Below are 19806 nucleotides of genomic sequence, written 5' to 3'. Positions count from 1 at the left end.
TTCCTTGGAAGTGAATCTGTGACCTTCCAGTAATAAGCTTGCTTGTTGCACGTTCAGTATCAAGAGAACAACTGCTGCTTCAAAGAGCCTGGAGTTTTGGGTCTATTGATGTTTTTACTCAGAGTAGGAGACCTTTTTCCTCACACAGCAGGGTTTCTGGACAGTTAAAACATGTCTGAGTGGCTCGGATTTCTTTGTCAGAGGGCAAAATCTATCCTTGTTCTTGAGTGCAGAAGGGAGTCAGTGCAAGAGCATGCATGACAAATGTCAATCAAAGGTCTCCAAATTATATCAACAAAGATATAATTCAACTTCTAAGTGAAATAAATGTTTTTCAGTAGCCCTTATTGTAGAAGGAAGAATAGCATAGAGTTGAGTTGACACAGCTTCACACAGTGCACTTAATTCCTCAGGAAATTACCTGCTCTTATTTTAAAAGCCTTGCTTGCATCAACATTGCATTTTCTGTCTGAGTGGGTGTTTTGTGTGAAATATACGAGTGGAATTGAGATGAAAGCTAACGTTTCTGTACTCAGATGAGTGTCCCGAGTTTTCAAAATGCGTGTACCCTATCATTATATGTGAATTTGCTAGTTCACGTCACATTAATATGGATTAAAAGGGCAACTATTGTACTCCAGAAGCAGCAAGCAGCAAAAAAGTTCCAATGAACCCACTGTACATTACCTACCCAGTACCGAATGGCCACATAGTGGACCATTTAGCAGCTTAAGAGCCAAATATTTCCCTCAGGAGTCGGTAGAGACCAAAATCAGAAAGATAGAAGAAGACTGAAGACTGAATATTGTCTTCATCTGTCAGACACATGACTCCAAATGAACAACTGCTTGCTAAAAAGCCATATCAACATCATATGGTGATAATATGCCAGGTCCACAACATCAGTCACACTGACTTGGTGACTTCTAGCCTTTTGGTTTGTTGAGTCTTGGGTTTGGTTCCGTGGGTAACTTTGAACCTATTGATTTATCAAATGTAACTAAAAGTTGATTGACCCTTTGTCATATGCAAAATACTTAAAGATGAGTCAAGCAAATGTAGTCTGGACACTTTGTGCTGATAAAATTGGGCCTGCAGTTCAGAAAAGCTCCATTATATTCCAAATCCTACTGTGTTCCACAAAATTGACATCATACTTAGATTTTATGTTTTTTTTGTAGTTCTTAATGTCTTCCTTCTCAAGTTTTGATTCATTTTGTCTTTGTCTTGACTTGACAAGGCTGGAAGCAGTTTGTATGGTGGATTTTCTATTAGAAAAATTTTGATCTGTTACAAATCATCAGTTTATTTTTAGAGTTTTGGCCATTAATTATATCTGTTATGATAATATTGCTGAGATCTGGGAATACGTTGAGCCAACAGATTATTTAAAACACTATTTGGTGGTAAAACCAAAAAGGAGAACACACCGAAAATGTTGGTAATAGTCCCTGTTTGTGCATGAAATTGTGCATATAACTATGGTTATGGTGACGCCTTTGTGATGAAACCCAGTCTCATTGGGACTTACCGCTGGGGCCAATGGTCACAGGTTCTTCCATCCTCTCCTCCTGGTCGGTGGGAATGGACATTGGGATGAGCAGGACCACGCCTAAGCTGGTGCCCACCCACAGACACGGGGTGGGCAGGGCGTCACTCTTGCGCCCGTAGGACTCTCCGAGCTGCAGTGTGGTGATGGCCTCTTTGGTGTCCCGGTCGATGCTGGACACACTGGAACTGCGCGAACGGCTGAAGGAGTTTTCACGACTCTCTGTAGCAGCAGCCGCCAAACCCAGGCAGAGGTGATGCAAGAGGAGGGAGACATGAAGCAATGGCCAGAGAAAGGGAAGTGAGAGAAAACAGGGAAGAGAGAGGTAGAGTTGCAGGAGTTGTGGAAGGGAAAGAGCAATGTGTTGGACAAAGGAGAAAGAATGGCAGTATGAGAGGATCAAAAGGTTAAAAATAAAAAAGCACATAGTAAGAGTGATAAGCAGCGCGGAGGACAAATATTCTAAAGGTCACTAGTGGTTTGTCTGCAGCTTGTATGTAATGTAAAACACTGGAACAAATAGGAAAATGCCACTGAAAATATGTGATACAGAGAAGCAAAGTGATAAATCATTACAAAGGGACGACTGGACAGAAACATATTTTCACATCAAACCCTGCACACACACACACTTATGTTTTTGTTTATTGAGAGTGCACTGGTTTTTACTCACTGACGAGAGTCTACTCAGCGGCCTGGTGACACCCAGATACACTGCATTTACAGACAGACGCAAACGAGAATGCACACACACACACAAACACACACACACACATACACTCACCGGCAGTTGCACCAAACTCAAAAACTCCTTTAACTCTGTTTGAGTGCTACCCATTCAGGTCCTCCATTGTGAACTTAAAGCCTCCACCATAAAAGTATTTCTGTATTGCTGCATTTCTGAATTATTCAGAGCCAGGCCATGTGCAGTACTGCGTTCCCAGCCTAATGTTACGCAGAGTGCAGAATTTATGTAACAACAAACTACAGATGGGTGCAAAGCCCGGTGTACACATGTCAGGCTCAAATGAAGAACGTTTTGACAGATGTTCAATAAATGCGATTTTCAGGAACATTTCAAGGTATTATGAGAACCAAAATCCAAACAGGTTTTAAAAAAATATATATATTTATGCGTGGCTTTGGGGATATTACAGTGTACTGTATGCCAAAATGTATGCTGCCTGCAAAACATACACTCTGCACTGCTATTAAGATGGCATAATCCCACTCCTACACCACGATACAACAGCAAGCACTTCTAGGCATGTTTTAGACGAAACAGGGCCACAGGACGGACTGACATACTGACGGAGGGACGGAGGACAGCAGTTGATGGGCCAAAGCTCCCTTACCTCTCTCGCTCCAGCAGTAGGGGGTAGTGGTGTGGTGCTCGTCGTGGGAGTACATAGTGACTCCGTGTAACTGCTGAAGCATTGCCCTCCTGGACGCATAACCTACTCATCCCCCACAACATGAACCCCCATATAACAAACCACACCCGCCACGCCCCAAAGAAACACACACACAAGTGCAGCAGACGAGACGGACAGATGAACAGCAGAACCAGAGAATGACAGAAAGGGAGAGAGAGAAAGATGTAACTGAGTGTGGAGAGATTGCTTCAAATATATACAGAGACAGAGAAAGAGAGTGTCAGTGAAAAAGACGCTGCTCGTCTATGTTTCTGGTGGCCACACACAACCTCTACTCGCTTATCCATCTTCTCTCTGAACCCCTTTTTCAGCACCATCTGCTCAACTAAACAATGGTTTTACGCTTCTAATGTTAGGAATAACTCTGATAAAGCCTCCCTACATGCATTAGTAAAAAGCCACTGTACAGCACTGTTGCAAAAATGTTCTTGCTGCTCTCTTTGATACTGCTGGTATCAAAACTGGTGCAAGGAGTCAAATACAGAACCAATTCAATATGAAATGGATATAAAAACACCATAAAAGGTGCTGCAAAGCTGCAAGAATGGAAATTCTGGTTGTTGGTTGTTTTTCTTGCTTACCACAGTATCAGAGCAGTATCAATATATTTGAATATTTTTAGTCACAATTCTGGTATTGTGACAACACTGCTGTACAATGCCACTGACAGCCACAAAGACAAAATAGCCTTTAGCTGTGAGTCTGGGCATCAGCAGCTCGGTTTTGCCGCGAGTCGCTGGGGTGTGTTTACGCTGTGTGACAGAGCCTGTGGGGTGCTGGCTAATGAAAGTCAGGCACAGTGGTACTTTGACAGGACACAGGGACTCCTGGGGGGCCCTCACAGGGAGCTGGAGGCAGGCGAGGCAGTGTCAGGGAGGCGATAAGGGAAGGCAGACAATCGGAAGCGTTGAGACAGACAAAGTGCCAGATTTATACAGTGGTACATGCACATACACCCACACAGTGTAGAGAGACAAGGACAGACACCTGAGAGTACGCTCAACTCCTTTTTTTCATTTCCATGTACCGCCAATGACTGTTGTGCCTGATGAACACATATAAATTGATCAATATCAATAAATATATCAGACAGGTTTTCCAGGATTTAATTGTTTGCTTAATTGGGAATTAAGAAATATTTGACCTAAAAATGTAAAGATATGTGAGTTAATTATTGCAGGGATCAAACAGGGACATCTTTTATCACAAAGCCATAAAATAAGAGGTCCACTGCTCCAGCATTTGGTTTTTATCTTGCAGTCAAACATGGACGTAGGTGTGTGTGTGTGTGGGTGTGGACTTGAGTGTCTCTTGAAAGCCTCTTCAGCATCTGGCCAGGTAGTCACTGAGTCATCTCAGCCGTGTGCATTGGTGCAGTAAAACATATTCTATTACTGCTTCTTTTACTTGTGAAATTTGTGACATTATGGGATTCTGCAATATGCGGGTTGTACTTAATTTAAGGGTTACACTGTACACGGAAACAACTCCTCTCTTTACTCTATCTTGTGGATTTTCCTGTTCTTACACAACCAATGCCAATTTTCCGACCACATCCACAGGCAAATCAGAGAGTATCATAAAATCTGTCTTCAATATTTAATAGGTGTGCTTCCTAACCAAGAGGGGAGGTATGGAAATGTTTACTGTACATTGAGTCTGGCTTCTCCTGCCATTTCCCTCCTGTCTCCTGGCATGCAGGCCTCATTAACATCAGCCTCATCTCTCGCACCGCTTGTTGACCTTTAATTATTCCAGTGATCCTGCTGGCTCTTCACTGTGGTACCCAGTGCAACTGATAAACAACAGTGCCAAAGGTAGACAACAGATAGAGAATCTGCAGTGGTCTGCAGAGAAAAGCGACTGCTTAAATCAAAACACAGCAACAAAATGAAATCTAGCAGTTACTTCCGCATATTCCATCATAAGAGAATGCACTGCTTTCTAAGCATGTGTTGTTACAATCAGTGCCACAGTCTCATGAAGAACAGAACAGCAGAGATTTGGTTGATCCACTACAAATGTGCCAAAGAATCTGAAACACAGGCAAGTTAATCAGCAGTTGCTCTGTCCACAGGCAAATCCAACACTATCATACAATGACATCTTACGTACGTGGTACAGTATTTATTACATCCACAGTATGGAAGTGTTGGATGCTCAGAAAACTTCACAGCAAGTTGCCGTTTAGATTATGTGATATCATGTATGCCACGTTTTGGTCAGAAGGTGGTGCGTCCAGATTGGAATAGATTTATCCGATGACATCCAAGTGATTAATATCATGGACTCACTGCATTGGGTGTGTATATGTATGTAGGTAAAACAACTAAGTACAACAGAGAAGATCAGCTTTCATTCTTTACACTACCCCGGAGTGCCTGTCTAACACACTTTTTTTTTTTCTGTAAAGAAATGCGCTTGCCGCAAAATGATCCACTTGTCATGTCATGTCACATTTCGGACACTTGGACCAATGATTAAAACCAGAGCCACATTCAGTTATTTCAGTACTATAAGAGCAGGAGGACACTGTCTACCACTAAGGCACACAAAGGCGAGGTGGTTATCCCTCAGACAGATGAAGACGTGCTTCTGTCAGACACATTCTCTCATGCAGTTTTTCTTGCTCTGCTAGCTTGCCGAGATACAGTACTAAGTGAACCATTGCAGTCCAGCCTGAAAAATGTAACTTTTTCATAATAAAAAAATACTTTCTTTACTGTTGAATTTCTGTCAATTACTTTTTGAATAAAGTTTGGGTTCAGTAATCGTTTGACATCTTTAGGCCTAGCAGGTACATCCATCCCTGTCTCCCTGTATGAGAGACGTTTCATGCTAAGATACTTGAGAAGTCTGTCAAACAGTTTCTTAGGGATATTTTCAGAGGTTATAGATGCATTAAATCAACTGTGGAAAAGAGCGAGCTCTACCATCGTCTGCATCGCTTTGGTTGATAATGCAGCTGTAGCCCAGGCAGTCGCTTTAATAAAACATTCAGCTTATGCTAATGAAAAAACTGCTTCCCTCTCGGCTCCAGGTCACTGTTGTATAATGAGGTCAACGAAGATCAGCGTCAGAAGTAGCGTGAATCTAATGCCGAATTGGTGTTAAAGGGTCAACTGTTAGCAACAACCAGCACTGCACATATTCTGTTTGGTATTTAGCATCAATACTCTGCATCAGCATGTTTGTTAAAAACCTTCTATGGTTTACACAATAATAACAAATGGGGGGTCAATCCTAATTAAAAATCTTTGCAACTTAACAGCACAGCACAGACTGTGCTAGGAACATGCTCTTTCTTTCAGCTGCCATGATCTGCAACTATTATGTGCTACTTTGTGTCTGATGTGCGTGCAGGGGCGGCTACAGTAACTGTGAATATTTTGGGAGCTGTCACAGTGTTGAGTCTCCTATGGAGAGATTAGCCTGTAGTGACCTGACAGAGACTTCCCTTTAATCTGACAGAGCCCCGACTAACAGCAAATACAGACTGGACCGTGAGTGAGCGACCTGCACAACCAGAGCTTTCCTCAGGGACACAGGTTTATATATGGATGATGCATCAGCACTATATGAAGGCAGTGCAGTGCTGGTGGTGCACCAGGTTTATGAGTCAGACACATTATGTTGTGGAAAGCTGTGTCTATAATTTGATGATCATGAAGACTTTGAAGTTCATTTTCTCACGTACCATATTCTGTAATCAGCTGCTCAAGGTGGCAAAGTAAATGATCATTATCCGCACTGCAGTGCTTAACAGCACACCTCTCTGCCTCCAGGGCCAATCATCATGTCTGCTACCTTTTATGGATTATCCATTTCCTAAACCTGCAGTCTCTTTGGCCAGTGTTTCCCATCCTCCCTTTCATGCCCCCCCCTCCCCAGTTTAAAGAAAATATCTAGTTCTGAGTGCAATAAAATGTTCAACATGACAAGAGAACGTCAGGAGTCCTGTTAAGATGAAAGAGTGGTATGCCTCATCTTTGTCCTCGTGTTTCAATTCAATGGACTGGTGTCTTGGTGTTTTGACTAAGAGCAAGATTTCATACATTGTAATCAAATGTTAATGTACAATCCTGACAGAGGCCACTTTTCTGTGCCAGTTCTGAGGTTGACATCTGAAAATTACACTGCTAGGAAGTCATTTTAAGTCCTCACTTGCACAGCGCATTCTTCTATCTGCTTTTTTGCTTTGGCTTCGGCTGTCACTTGGTATGTTTTCTGTAAGACGTACAAAATGTACCAACAACAAACAACAACAAGCCTAACACATGATCAAATCTTCAAGGATGGGCCAATGAATTAAATGTTAAAAAATTAGGACTTTTTTTCTTTATAAAGGCCATCAGAGGGCGTTTGGCTTAATTCAGATTAACAGGTGATATTATAGAAATACAGTAGCTATAAAAGCTCTGAAACACGTGTTGGCATTGCACACACATAGATACAGAAACATATTTACACACCAACAAATGCACACATTCCCTTACTATCACACACAAAGGCTTATGTACACACACACACACACAGACACACACTGCCTGCTGGGTCAATCCATTTTTAGATGGTGCCGGTCAATGTCAGGGTATGAATTAAAGGAGTTCAATTGGAAGAAAATAAATGTCAATGAGAATGTCGAAATGCCAGAGTGCAAATCATGCTGGCACAGTAGTCTTGTACTACTTATTCACCTCTTTTATCTGCATACGGAAGAGGGATATTTGAAAAAATAAATAAGTAAAACAAATGTGGATGCTGGTAATTGCAACATGAAGAAATATACTCACTCACAAACACATTAACTAAATAAAGACAGATGAAATGCTTCCCTTGGCTCAAAGTTTTGTGGATTATGAGAAAGTTGGGTGGTGTGGCCACACTACATAAACCTCATGTGCTCTGTTACCAAATTGTCAAAAAACAGAACCTATTTCTGGAACCTATTTATGAGAAGAGAAAAAAATATGACAGAAAAAAAGGCAGAAAACTTTCCTTCGTTGGGAAAAAATACTGTGAGATTCATTGCTTAACGCATCAGTGCCATTTCTGATGCACAGGAGTAAGAAAACAAGAAAGAAAGGCACCGGAGAAGTCAAAATCAATTGGTTAAAACACTTAATATTGCACCAACCTTCAGGCCTGGGACATGGTCGACACAAGCAACAATATTAACGGACACAATGCAAGGGCTGTTTCTTGCATTCGAAAGAAGCAGAACCTGTAGTCCAAATGTTGTGAGGTGATGCTAATGCAAGCTGCAGAGTTGTATGTTTAAAGCAGCTGAATGCAAACACTGCTAAACAGCTACACATGAAGAAGCGGTTGCTGTTCGCGTGAACTTACAGCAGTTGTTGTCATCATGTTCATCTGGTAACTAGCTGCCAACAACTGTTGGCTGATCACCAGTTACGTTCATGTGACACTGTATCTTCTAATGATTACGTTCATATACAACAAATTTGCCATGACTGTTTATGTTTTGGAGGATATGAACAAAATTGACAGTTCACTATGCCCCGCACCCTGTATTTATTGTTGCTTCACCTACACACTACAATGGTGGCAGACTTCCCCTCAAAATTCTTAGCAATTCTTAGCTGAGAACGCTGCCTCTGCCTAACATTTCAATGTTTTCAGCGGACTCATTTTAAAACGAGCATCTTATACATATTCACAGGTTACTACTGTAGCTGACTACTGTACGTAAGCAAGTTAGGCGGACATGCAGCTTAAATTAGAGCAGACAAACAATCAATTCCTTACACATCTGCTCTTGTTTTAGAAAGGCTAAAAAAGACACCACCCTGCAAACTCTTGAGATTCAAGGTATTGTTCTTACTGCAGCACCATGTACACTGCTTCAACATGTATAGAAATCCAAACCTTGACAGACCTGTAGTGCCTAGTTACGGTTGCTAAGCTATGAATGGGCAATCACTGTTTAGGGGAGGGGTTCAGCGAACAGCCAATTGTGAAATGTTTATATTGAAGGTATCCGCAAACCGTTTACGGTCACTTGCCCCACAGTGTCCACTCCTGGCAACTAAAGCATGATTTAGGTTTTTATGCTGCTAACTTGCATTAGCATAAGCTTGCCTTGTGTTAATTATGTATCAGACCTTAATCCACTTACCCCAGGGTGAGAGGATGGCATGCACTTGTTGGAAGGGAGGGTATGTTATAGAGGTTTAGGAATGGGGATTGGGAAGACAAGCACACACCTTCAGTGTGGGACACAGGCAAAGAGATCTCCATGCAAGCGGCAGACTGGGCCTTGCGGAAGGGCGGTCGGCCAGGGCCTCTGCGGGTAAGCCGTGGCCCCTCGGGACCCATCGGGACGCGAGGCTTCCCTGCCGAGCAGGGCTGGGAGGTGGGGCTAGTGCAATGTCCATTGACATGATCTGTAACAACGGCAAAGCATTAGCAAACAATACAAAGAGGGAAATAAAACTTTCAAACATATTCTAATCCACTGCCGCAATATCCATCTTCATAAGTCACTCAGTGGGACTGGACTTCTCTCATCCTATTTGGAGATTTCGCTATATGCTTAAGAAAATGCAGACTTAATACTCAATATTATACTACCTGACCAATGAAGATGGGTATTTTTGCAGTGCAAGGAGAGCAAGCCGATGTTGAAAATCAGACTGTCAACAGGAGAGATGGTAGTGAGGGAGAAAGGGAAAGTGAGAGTGAGTGACAAAGGGCTGGAGAGTGGTTTGAAGTTAAGTATGAGCAGGGAGGAGAAAGAGATGCTAGGGCAACAGAAAAGAGCAAAATGCAGAGGCAAATTGTGGGTGCAGTTTCATCCAGTCAGTGCCAGGAAAAAAATATGAAGATCAAGAGAGAAAAAAACAGGCTTGTTTCATCTCCACTTTGTTTCCATTTTGAATTGTTATAAAACCTTGTTTTCAGCAGAAATGGTTTATTTCTTTTTAAGACCAGAAGCTTTATGACAGCAATAAGTGAAGATCAAAGGAATAGAAAAAGAATATAAAAAAAACGAATATCTGCTTTTTCTTATTGTAATGCAAATTAGCACTCCAGTTAAGTTGGTTGGGCCACACAATCAGCTACAGATGGTGGTGACAGGAAACACTTACTTTCTGGAATTGTAGCCTTACATGGCCTCCCCTCAGGGACTGAGTTTGTTGGAAGCTTTGTCCTTTCTTCAAGTACAGTGCTCGTGTGTGCGGGCAAAATGATTTGTTGAGAGCCAAACCTTATTAATGAGACGAAGAAAAGCAAAGCAGGATTGTGTGGATTGGGTGCACTCTGCGGTTCTTTGTTGCCCGCAGTTTACTCGGCAAGACAAAAAAGCTGCCAAGACTGCCGTAATTAACAGCTTCATGATACCAACGCCTGAGTACTCTCATTGTCACTAGTCTTGAGAGACGAGTAAATAAAACAGTGCCCTTTTCTTTAATGACATCCCTGTGGCAGTAAAACCAAAGTTAAAACAATTTGGCTGTTGCTATTTTTTGTTACCTTCCTTCTCCCTCTCTGAAATTCTGCTATGTAGAGACTCATGAAGCATGAGGACAATCAGCTTTGTACTAATTAGTAGTGGTGTGCGATACTGCAAGATTTGGTATCGATCCGATACCAAGTAAATACAGGGCCAGTATCGCAGATACCGATACCGATACTTTTTAATAATTAAGGTTGATACATCATCAAATTGCTAAATCTGAATGAATTTTCATGACCATTTAAGTGTTTTTGTGATTTTTTCTTTGGATTATTAATTAGTTAAAACCCAGGACAGAATTTGGGTTTATAGGTAAATAGAAAATACTTTATTGTCATAATAAAAGTTTTTGTTCAGAAACAATAGAACAGTAACAAAACAATTTTTCCCCATACATTGTCATGTATTTCTTAAATAAACAAAGTGCACAAAATTATCACTCGAGAACAAATTAAAACAAATTATTTTTTGAGGTAGAGTGTTCAGAAACTACAATACAAAAATTAAATAAATTTTCTCCCTTCATTGCACTTCTTTTCTGGATTTCTGGACTCTGTGCTGCTTGTGTGTGTGTGCTGCTGGCCGGGCCTGGCGGCTGAGCCTGCTCGCTTGTTTGCCTGGCGCCGCTGAGTCACGTGAAGTGTCCATGCTCCGCGTTGTGGCAGCAGTGCATACAGGAGAGAAACTGAAACTAAAGTATCGATCTCATTACACTGGTATCGATCAATATCAAGATCAATACGTTGGTATCGATATTATCGATATTTGGATCGATCCGCCCACCACTACTAATTAGTAAAATCACTTGACAGTGTTCACTTGTCACTGTCCTCTTAGTATTTGGCACTGATCATATGTCTGTCATATCAAATGTAAGTCTCCAGTTCAGCCAGTTGATGTACAAATGATTCAATTTCAAAGTGAAGATGAAAAAATGCTGGGGTGCACTCGCCCAGTTTCACAGCAGGACGGACCGAGGCAATGCAGGAATGGAAAACTGCAGGTGATATTGGGCCAACCAATACCAGAGCCATATGACGGATATGTGTAGCCGGCGTCTTAATTTTTTTTTGATATTATGAATTTCAACCAGAGATCCAGCAAATCAGTCATTTGCCCCGAAATGTTCTGCAGGAAACTGGTACATAGCAGAAAGGATGGCACTGTACCCTCACACACACACACACACACACACACACACACACACACACACACTCCTCCAATGCACGGATTACTGCACTTGTCCATCAAGAGTGCAGTCATATACATAAACACACACACACACACACACACACACACACACACACACACACAAAGTAATACTCTCTGTAACAAGCTGTTGCAACAAAATATTTTCTTCTCATAACCCACAGCTGTTAAGAGGTTCATATTGTAGCTCTTAACAAGGTCAAAGATTAATTAAGAGGTATTTTCTCACTTTTACTGACAACATGCATCCTATTGACACATCAAGGGCATGTTGGAACCTCACAGGGAAATGTAATGAGTTTAAAATGTTCCCTTTTTGATCATGCTGAATGTGTGATGAAACAACTAAGTTTAAGGTCGATCTTCCCAGTTGAATTTCCAAATTCAGGTAAAAGTTCTCATTCTCACTATTGCTTCAATTGAATACAATACAGGGTTGACAAAATAAAAGCAAATTTTTATACCTGTCAGATAAAGAAAGGTTATTAAATGAGGTAAGTCACAGGAATAAGTAGGCACCGGCACATTTTGTGTGAAAGAAGCACAAGTTTTTTTAAAGGGGACAGCGCGTATGACACTGCAGAAGCAGAGCAAAGGGAAACCTGCGATTGTGATGTGTATATACAGCAGTTAGAGATGTATGAGGGGAAAGGCTCAGTATCTGTAATGCAGATGATCCAGTCAAAATGGAGAAAAGACTGTTTAAGGGAGAAATGATCCAGTTACAATGAGAGAGGTAGCGAGTGATCCAATCACTGTAGAGCAAGGCTATCAATGGAGGAAAGGTTGTGTAAAATCAGAAGATGGTCCAATCATGATAAAGTGATAGAAAACCTCAAATTTAAATATGGGCATGAATTACAAATCACCTTTATAAACACTTGCAAAATGTAGAAGAAGAAACGAATACAGAAGATTTAAATCAAATCAAAATACATTAAGGGGCAAAATGGACAAACACTTCAGCCGGAAAGTCTCATGGGCTGGTTGAACAGGAGTAGAAAGTGACAAGAAAACTGAAAGAAGAAAGTTTGAGTAAGAATAAAAACTACTAAAGCAACATAAAAGCCTAGAAAACATGACAAAAGCAGAAACTAAATGACTCAAAGGAAATCAAGTGAAAACTGCTGGCTTTCGCCTACCGTACCAAGATCAGTCTTAAGATCTGTTGGCAGACTTAACTTTCTGCCGGGTCCCTTTACTGAAACAAAAGAATAGGAAACAAAGCACCAGTTAATCCCTTCAAATAAAAAATTGTAAATAAAAAATAAATCATAAAAAAATAAAGTCGGTGTAGTCTAAGTCAAACAATGACAAAAAAAAAGTGCAAAAAAAAAGAAGAAAACTCAAACCAAACAAAATGGAAATCACTCAAATGAACAAAGAACTAAAACATGCATATAGGTGCAGTTGCACACCGCAGGCATATTTCAAAATGCATGCTCCATTGTTGTCCCAGGCCAGTGTTCCCAGCTACCTTTAGGATCAGTAATACCTATACTGGGCCAGTGTAAAAAAACATGTCCAGTGGACTTAACAATCCAAGTTATCCACGTATTGAGCACAGCATTTTTTAATTTACTCTGGATGATAAACTCGAGTCCCACTCTGTGCACACTAGTACTAAAATCTGATTTACCCTGCCAAAGCTCATAAAATCTTTGTTCTGCTTAAATGTCCCAGTACAATCTGATTTTCTAAGGCCTGGGATGTCTGACATGGAAGCACAAATAAACAGGGTGACACCACAGGGTGTCAATACAAAAATCACAGTCAGACACTGGAGGCAACAAAATAACTTGTTAAAACATTTTGCAAGCATTTTGCAGTAAGTAGAGAACTGCAAAGGTCGAACTTGAGATGCTATGAGTCAGTTTCCCCCTCAAAAAGAAGGCAATATTTCATTGTTTCTTTGTGTTGAATGATTAAGTTGACGTGTGGACACGAGATGGTGTTTACATGACACTTGATACATTTCATGACCACGAGGGAAACAGTATGACCATGTATTTCCATTCTTTATAATTCTGACCACTTTAGATTTGAAAAAATGTTGACTCAGGTTTCAATCCTTCTGTATGGAAGCCGAGAACGGCCGTTTTAATGCTGTGCTTTGTTATCTCGAGATAACGAAATTATCAACCTGTTGTCACGTTATTTCCTCTTATTAGCCTACTTGTAATGCTTATCAGAGATCAATAGTGCCATGTCAGCATACATAGATGGTGTCTTGACAACTGTAGCAACTGATTTAAGCTGAAAATGTCAAATCAAGGATTTTATTGATCAACGTATCAGACTGTAGTTCAGTCTAGGTCTAGCTCAGGCAGAAATTTCATTGAGTAAATCTGTTAACAGATAACATTCAGATCAGTCCTGGTAATTTAAGGAGAAGAATACGCGATAAATGAACCCGTTATCATGAGAAAACAAGCTTTGTTATCTCGAGATAACGACATTAAAAAGATAATAAAAAGCACGGCCGTTCTTGGCTTCCGTACTTCTGCCATAGATTATAGATTATTATAATTTGAAGCTACTGTAATGTAACGTAACACAATTTATTCAATTCAAAGATCATTTGCTGAGAAGGGCCATATAGGCAGCTCAGTATCAAAGGTCATTTTGAGGAAAACTATATTTCTAAGTATTGCAGAGGAAATCAGGGTGCTCTAATTGAATTTCTCAATCAATGAATTTCTGTTTCCATTTTTTCCAGGAACAACACACAGATGTTCCTCTGTTTAACAGCTCCGTGGCTGCATTAACACGACTTTAATTGAAATAAACGGGTGGGATTGATTTGAGGAGCTAAAGGGTTGGTTATTGTTCATATTCACAATAAACAACCAAACACTGCATGTATTACCATTCATTATTGTGTTTTTTTTGCTACATGCTCACTGAACCTACATGCTAACTTTGATCAGTTGAGCAACATCAACCTTTTGTGTCTAAATATGTCTATATGACATATGTTTATTATTCAAGTATGTACTATAATTCATGTGCTTTCTTTTAATGGCTGGAGTAACTTTTACTCCATGCTGGGACCCTGTTGTTGGTTTCTTTACGTGACAATATTAAAGCGCTCGTCTGACAACAGTTTATGTTAGACTAGCCCCATTTGTGACCTCAACAGTCTATGTGTTACTTCTTGATTTGGTCACACACTGTTCCCAGTGAAAAATTTATTAATTCAAACATTATTGTGTTTTTTTGTCTTGCACCTTGAAAAGTGTTTTTGTGATTCCACAGATGTCTACTGTCTGCCTGGAATGATAAGACAGTACACTTCATCCTCTGGGGAACATGAGTGTCTGTACAGAATTTCAAGGCAATCCATCCGATGTCGTGGAGATATAACTGACAGATGGTAGCATGGCAAAAAAATAACATTTAGATATTTCCCCTGAGGTTTGCTCAGGGAAGTTTATGTGCTGAGGTCCCAGATGAGGCTAATGTTGGACTTGATCAGGCCACAACTACAAAGCAAGCTGAAGTCATATTTATCAGCACCGCGGCTGGCCACATATTGGGTACCATGCAGTTAGTTGGAGACGAGACAGTGACAAATGTTAGCCAAGATGACAACAAGGTGAGATTGTGGGTTTATTGACACACAGTCAGAAAGACACAATGAGAGAGATTCTGAGCGCCACAGTCCGGTAAAGTAGGGTGTTGCCTTTTAGTGACAAAGATGTGTGGTTCCAGTGGAGGCACAATGTTTAACGTCACAGAGAATGAAGTACTAGAGGCACTGACAAGTGAGGAGGAGAAGTACCCGGCTAGAATACAACTCCTTCCTCTTCCCAAGCCGCCTGCCTTGTAGCACTGCCGAATGATGAAGGATCCAAGTTCAAAGCCCAGATCTGGCACATACAACAAACATCACAATGTCTACCCCCCTGCAGCTACGGCAGAGAGATAATGCAACACCAGCAGTCATCCGAACAAAAGCATGGAACACATTGACAAAGCAGCGTCTCCTAGAAACACAGTCCCTGTCAGCTTGTTTACACTGCAAGCAACTTGGTTGATGGGTCATTGTGTTGTGACCGATCGTGGAACGAGAGGATCCGATTGAACTTGTTTAGTTAACTGCACCTACAACATTTTGATAATGAAAATATAAAATATTCACAGTTTCGTGATATATTTTCCCAGGTTTTCTCCCAATTTGGAATTCCCAGGTCCCTACGCACTGCAGTCCTTGTCACTGCTAACTGCTAACCAACCAGTAGGAGTCAACAAGCAGCTGGTAGCCAGTGCTACTTGGTTACAGATTTTCTATTGACCCTGATGATGGTGAATCCTTCATCTATTTTCTTAAGACATTTAGTATTTCAAATTAAAGTTGTCGTAAAACTGGGAAGCTTTGAATGGTTGTAATCAACTTCCCATGCATTTTGCACATGCCATGTAGATAGGTTCCTCTTGAACCTTGGGGAAACAACGAAGCTAAAAAATCTGCTTTGCTCTTGACATTCACTGACTGTAAAAAAAATCTATCATAGCCAGTATTTTTCACGGCAGACAAATTTAATTAAATGCATTAACCAATGGTTCCCATTTTTGTAGCTCTGTAAGGTCTGAATGTGCCTCTAGGGTTTTGCTGATAGTGTTGCTCACAGTGTGGAAGCAGAGTTAGCATGCAAGGCGCAACATTGAACCAACTGCCTGTCCAAAAACAACCCAACTATCCCATCTCTCTCCCTTGTTGCATTATTGCCATACAGTAAAAACCACAAGCAGATGTCCATGAAGAGGGTGAGATCCGTGAGACATCCCTCCTCTTACCATTGTCCAGTAAGTAAAAGACTGGACTGCAGTGGCTGGCTCTCAGACTGGCCACAGGCTCTGGCAGGACGCGTGGGTCATTGTGAAGGGAGGTTGGGTAATGAACTGGAATTAGAGATCCAACAGAACAGACACAGACTTTTCAGGATAACAGGGGAGAGACAAAACACAATGAGTGAACTGGGTAACAGAGAGACTTGCAGGTAACAGGAAGGAAAACAGTTGAGAGGGCATGAAAACAAAAGGGTTAATAACAAGGTTAAGGACAACACTATACCACCAGCAATGATACCTAAAACAGCAACTATCACAAACAACAACAGCACTACTACTACTACTACTACCAGCACTACTACTACTACACCACTACTTCTAACGACACGCCAGTGAGTATAGATATGTTTACCCTAATTGCACCAACTCTCAGACACATAGACACATTTCAAAAAGGTTCCAACATGAAAAAACTCTTGAGCTTGATTACATCGCTAACCACACATACACACTTTGTGGCTGCTTCAGCATGTCCTCTTAACAGCAGGTTTTACAGAAAAATGTTAACACTTTCTACCGCTACTCTATCACAATCACACTCTAAACACAATACTGCGTTTACACACCAGTATATCATCAGAGGCCCTATTTGTGTACACGCTTTTGTGCACAACAAACTGGTTGGTTGTGACTCTATTCTATACTGCTTAACTTTACACAATGCATATCATCATGAGCTTTGTCATAGTGACATCATCACACAGTTCATGCAGTTTCCAGGTAACAAACACCTGTTCCCCTGAATCCTTTCTTACTACCCTTGACCCTTGAGGTGACACATCTTTCTGCGTCTCCCTATCCAACTGGTCTGAGAAAAGTAGAACCAAAGTTTAAACTGTGCGAGGAATAGACCCGTGGCTCTGACAACATTAAATGGCAGAGCAAATAATGATTGAAACTGTAATGGTTACATTTGACATGTGGTATGGCTGGACATAAGGCAGTTGTAGTACTGTAGTAAATTATGCAACCACAAAAAGCTTCAACAATGCATTACCTCACTGCCAGTTTTGGCAATAGTGATGACATTGTGTTACACACTTACAACAACAATTTTAATTATGATTGTGTATCACTGTGTTTCAAGATATTACGGCAAAATCGTTACACATGGAAAACATGATGACCAAACTAGAAACATGAATTAAGTAGTATTTTAAAAAATATTTTCTGACATACTTGAAGTGAGTAAACATTTGGGCTTTTTTTAAGCTTGTCATAAAAATGTACGATGTTTGTAAATGTAATGTAAACATTACACCTCTACTGGTTTATGAGTAGTAATATAATGCATACGTCTTGCTGTGTATTATAGATATGGTAATTGTAGAAAGTGCACCAGCAGGGTTTAGCTGAAAAACTGTTGGTAGGCTTATTTTAAGTTTTATCAAACCACTTTGGGTTGCATGGAGCTGAGCAGCTGGCATCAGTTCAGCACACTGTCACTATCTCCTCCTTCCTTTCTCCCCTGACATGCTCACCGCTAAATATATCCTGGCGGGTCAGGCACCGATCACTGGCATCTCAGCTTGTTCGTCCATCTCACTATGGGGTCTGGTCAAGCAAACCTACAGCCACGAGTAGCATAAAGCTCCCCGAGGAAATGTAACGCATAACCCCAAACAAAAACAACAGACCTCTGGACATAAAAAAGGATGACAATGGGAAGAATGTGGAGGGAGACAGCTTTCAGGCAGGAGAAGGGCCAATTACTGGGCCTAATTACAAAAGGAAGATAGGAAAAAGGTCAGGAAAAAGAGAGGGAGAGATGTGTGAAGGAGAGGTGAGAGAGACGCCTGCAGTTATTCACACACAGGGTAAATCAGGATGACGGCTGACTTCCTTAATAAGCTGTCCACAGTCTGTATATGGCCTTGAACAGACACAACACACCTGGTGTGCCAGGGACAACCAGACAGCCTCTAATGGCCATAGAGAAGGGTGGAAGCTGATATTCAGCAGGAGGAAACAAACCATGAACTATCAAGCAAAGCACAGCTGTGCTTCCTCATTCGTCTCCAGCCTTAACCAGTTTATATGTACTTCACATCCCTGCATTAATATTGTAAAACAAAAACGAAGTTAGGTCGCACTGCTATTAACCATTATTAACATTTCCATCTTGATTGCAGATTATAATTCTGAAACTGTACTCCGCTCAATATAATATATATTTTTTCTCCTCTCTGGGTAAATGTTACAGTGCTCCAGACACTTGATCACACTGTGACATGCTGTGTCTCTCCCTATGCTTTTCATCCATCTCTCCATAATTCTTAATTTCTTCCATCTCCCTAATTAGCAAACGACAGGCCTGTAACGGGACAGAATGACCATGACCTTGTCCACATCACAATGCTGAAAGACTCTCTGCCGAGACAGAGAAGAACATCTTGTCCTGGTTTTGTTATTCTGTTCTTATGCTCTCCTTAAGAGGCTCAAAGGCAAGGTGGGAGAGTTCAAATGTGAGAAGAGGCAGAAAGGACAGCTTTTAAAAAGACAAGCTCAAGCGTGAGACAACCAATTTGTGTATCCTGGATATACTGATAGAGGAAACCACAAAAGTGCAGTTGCTGGATAAAAAACCTAATCAACAAACATCAAAAAACTTAATTTGTTACTGCATGTAAAAACTGATCAAATATACAGTAATAAGAGACTTTAGAGTTTTAACAAGGACTTGCAATATGGACAGGTCTCCAGCAGAAACATCTAGTAAAGTGGAATTGAATAGTTAAATATCTGTTTTGCCATTCAATTTGCCATTTTATTTGGCTTGATGATGAAAATGAAGCTTGCAACAACACTACTCACTTGCGTGTAGCATAGTCCTCCATCACGAAGCAGCTGAATGCTTTGAAAGCCAAAAAATCGCTGGATCTGGTGAAGTAATCTCTGAGTCATTGTTGAGTCACACTATTCACCCTCCTGCGGATACAGTACATTGGTCTTTCTATGCTACTGGGCAACTAGATGCTTACCTATGTGCTATACCTGCAAATAATCATATGTTGGAGTAGTACAAAGATTGTTTTTGTAGACTGATTTTCTGCAGCACAACCAGGTTCTGTGTATACATTGCACTAACCTCTGTTTAGTTCAATGTACTTTGTACATCTAGGTGCATCTATCCATCTATTTTCAGCTGTTTATCTGGGTGAGGATTGTTGTAGCGGAACGCTAAGCAACCCAGACGTCTGTCACCCCAGCCACATGTTATCCCTCCAGTGAGTCCTATGTTTTCCCCAGGGTCTCCTCTCAGTTGGACATGCCCAGCA

General features: G+C 41.0%; 1 protein-coding gene across 2 annotated transcripts in view; it reads right to left on the bottom strand.

Moving 5' to 3' along the window:
• stxbp5l (syntaxin binding protein 5L) overlaps positions 1–19806 on the bottom strand; it is a 120902-nt gene that overhangs the window by 3794 nt on the left and 97302 nt on the right. For both annotated transcript variants that reach the window (XM_070914314.1, XM_070914315.1), the window contains 2 exons: positions 9213–9392; positions 1532–1771 (listed from right to left, as the gene is read on the bottom strand). In XM_070914314.1, the coding sequence (XP_070770415.1) occupies positions 1532–1771; positions 9213–9392 (420 nt within the window). The remainder of the gene's footprint in view (positions 1–1531; positions 1772–9212; positions 9393–19806) is intronic.

The sequence above is a fragment of the Enoplosus armatus genome, chromosome 11, assembly GCF_043641665.1.
Source record: "Enoplosus armatus isolate fEnoArm2 chromosome 11, fEnoArm2.hap1, whole genome shotgun sequence".
Lineage (NCBI taxonomy): Eukaryota > Metazoa > Chordata > Actinopteri > Centrarchiformes > Enoplosidae > Enoplosus > Enoplosus armatus.
The sequence above is the reverse complement of the archived record's forward strand: the minus strand, read 5'-3'. Positions and strand labels throughout refer to the sequence as shown.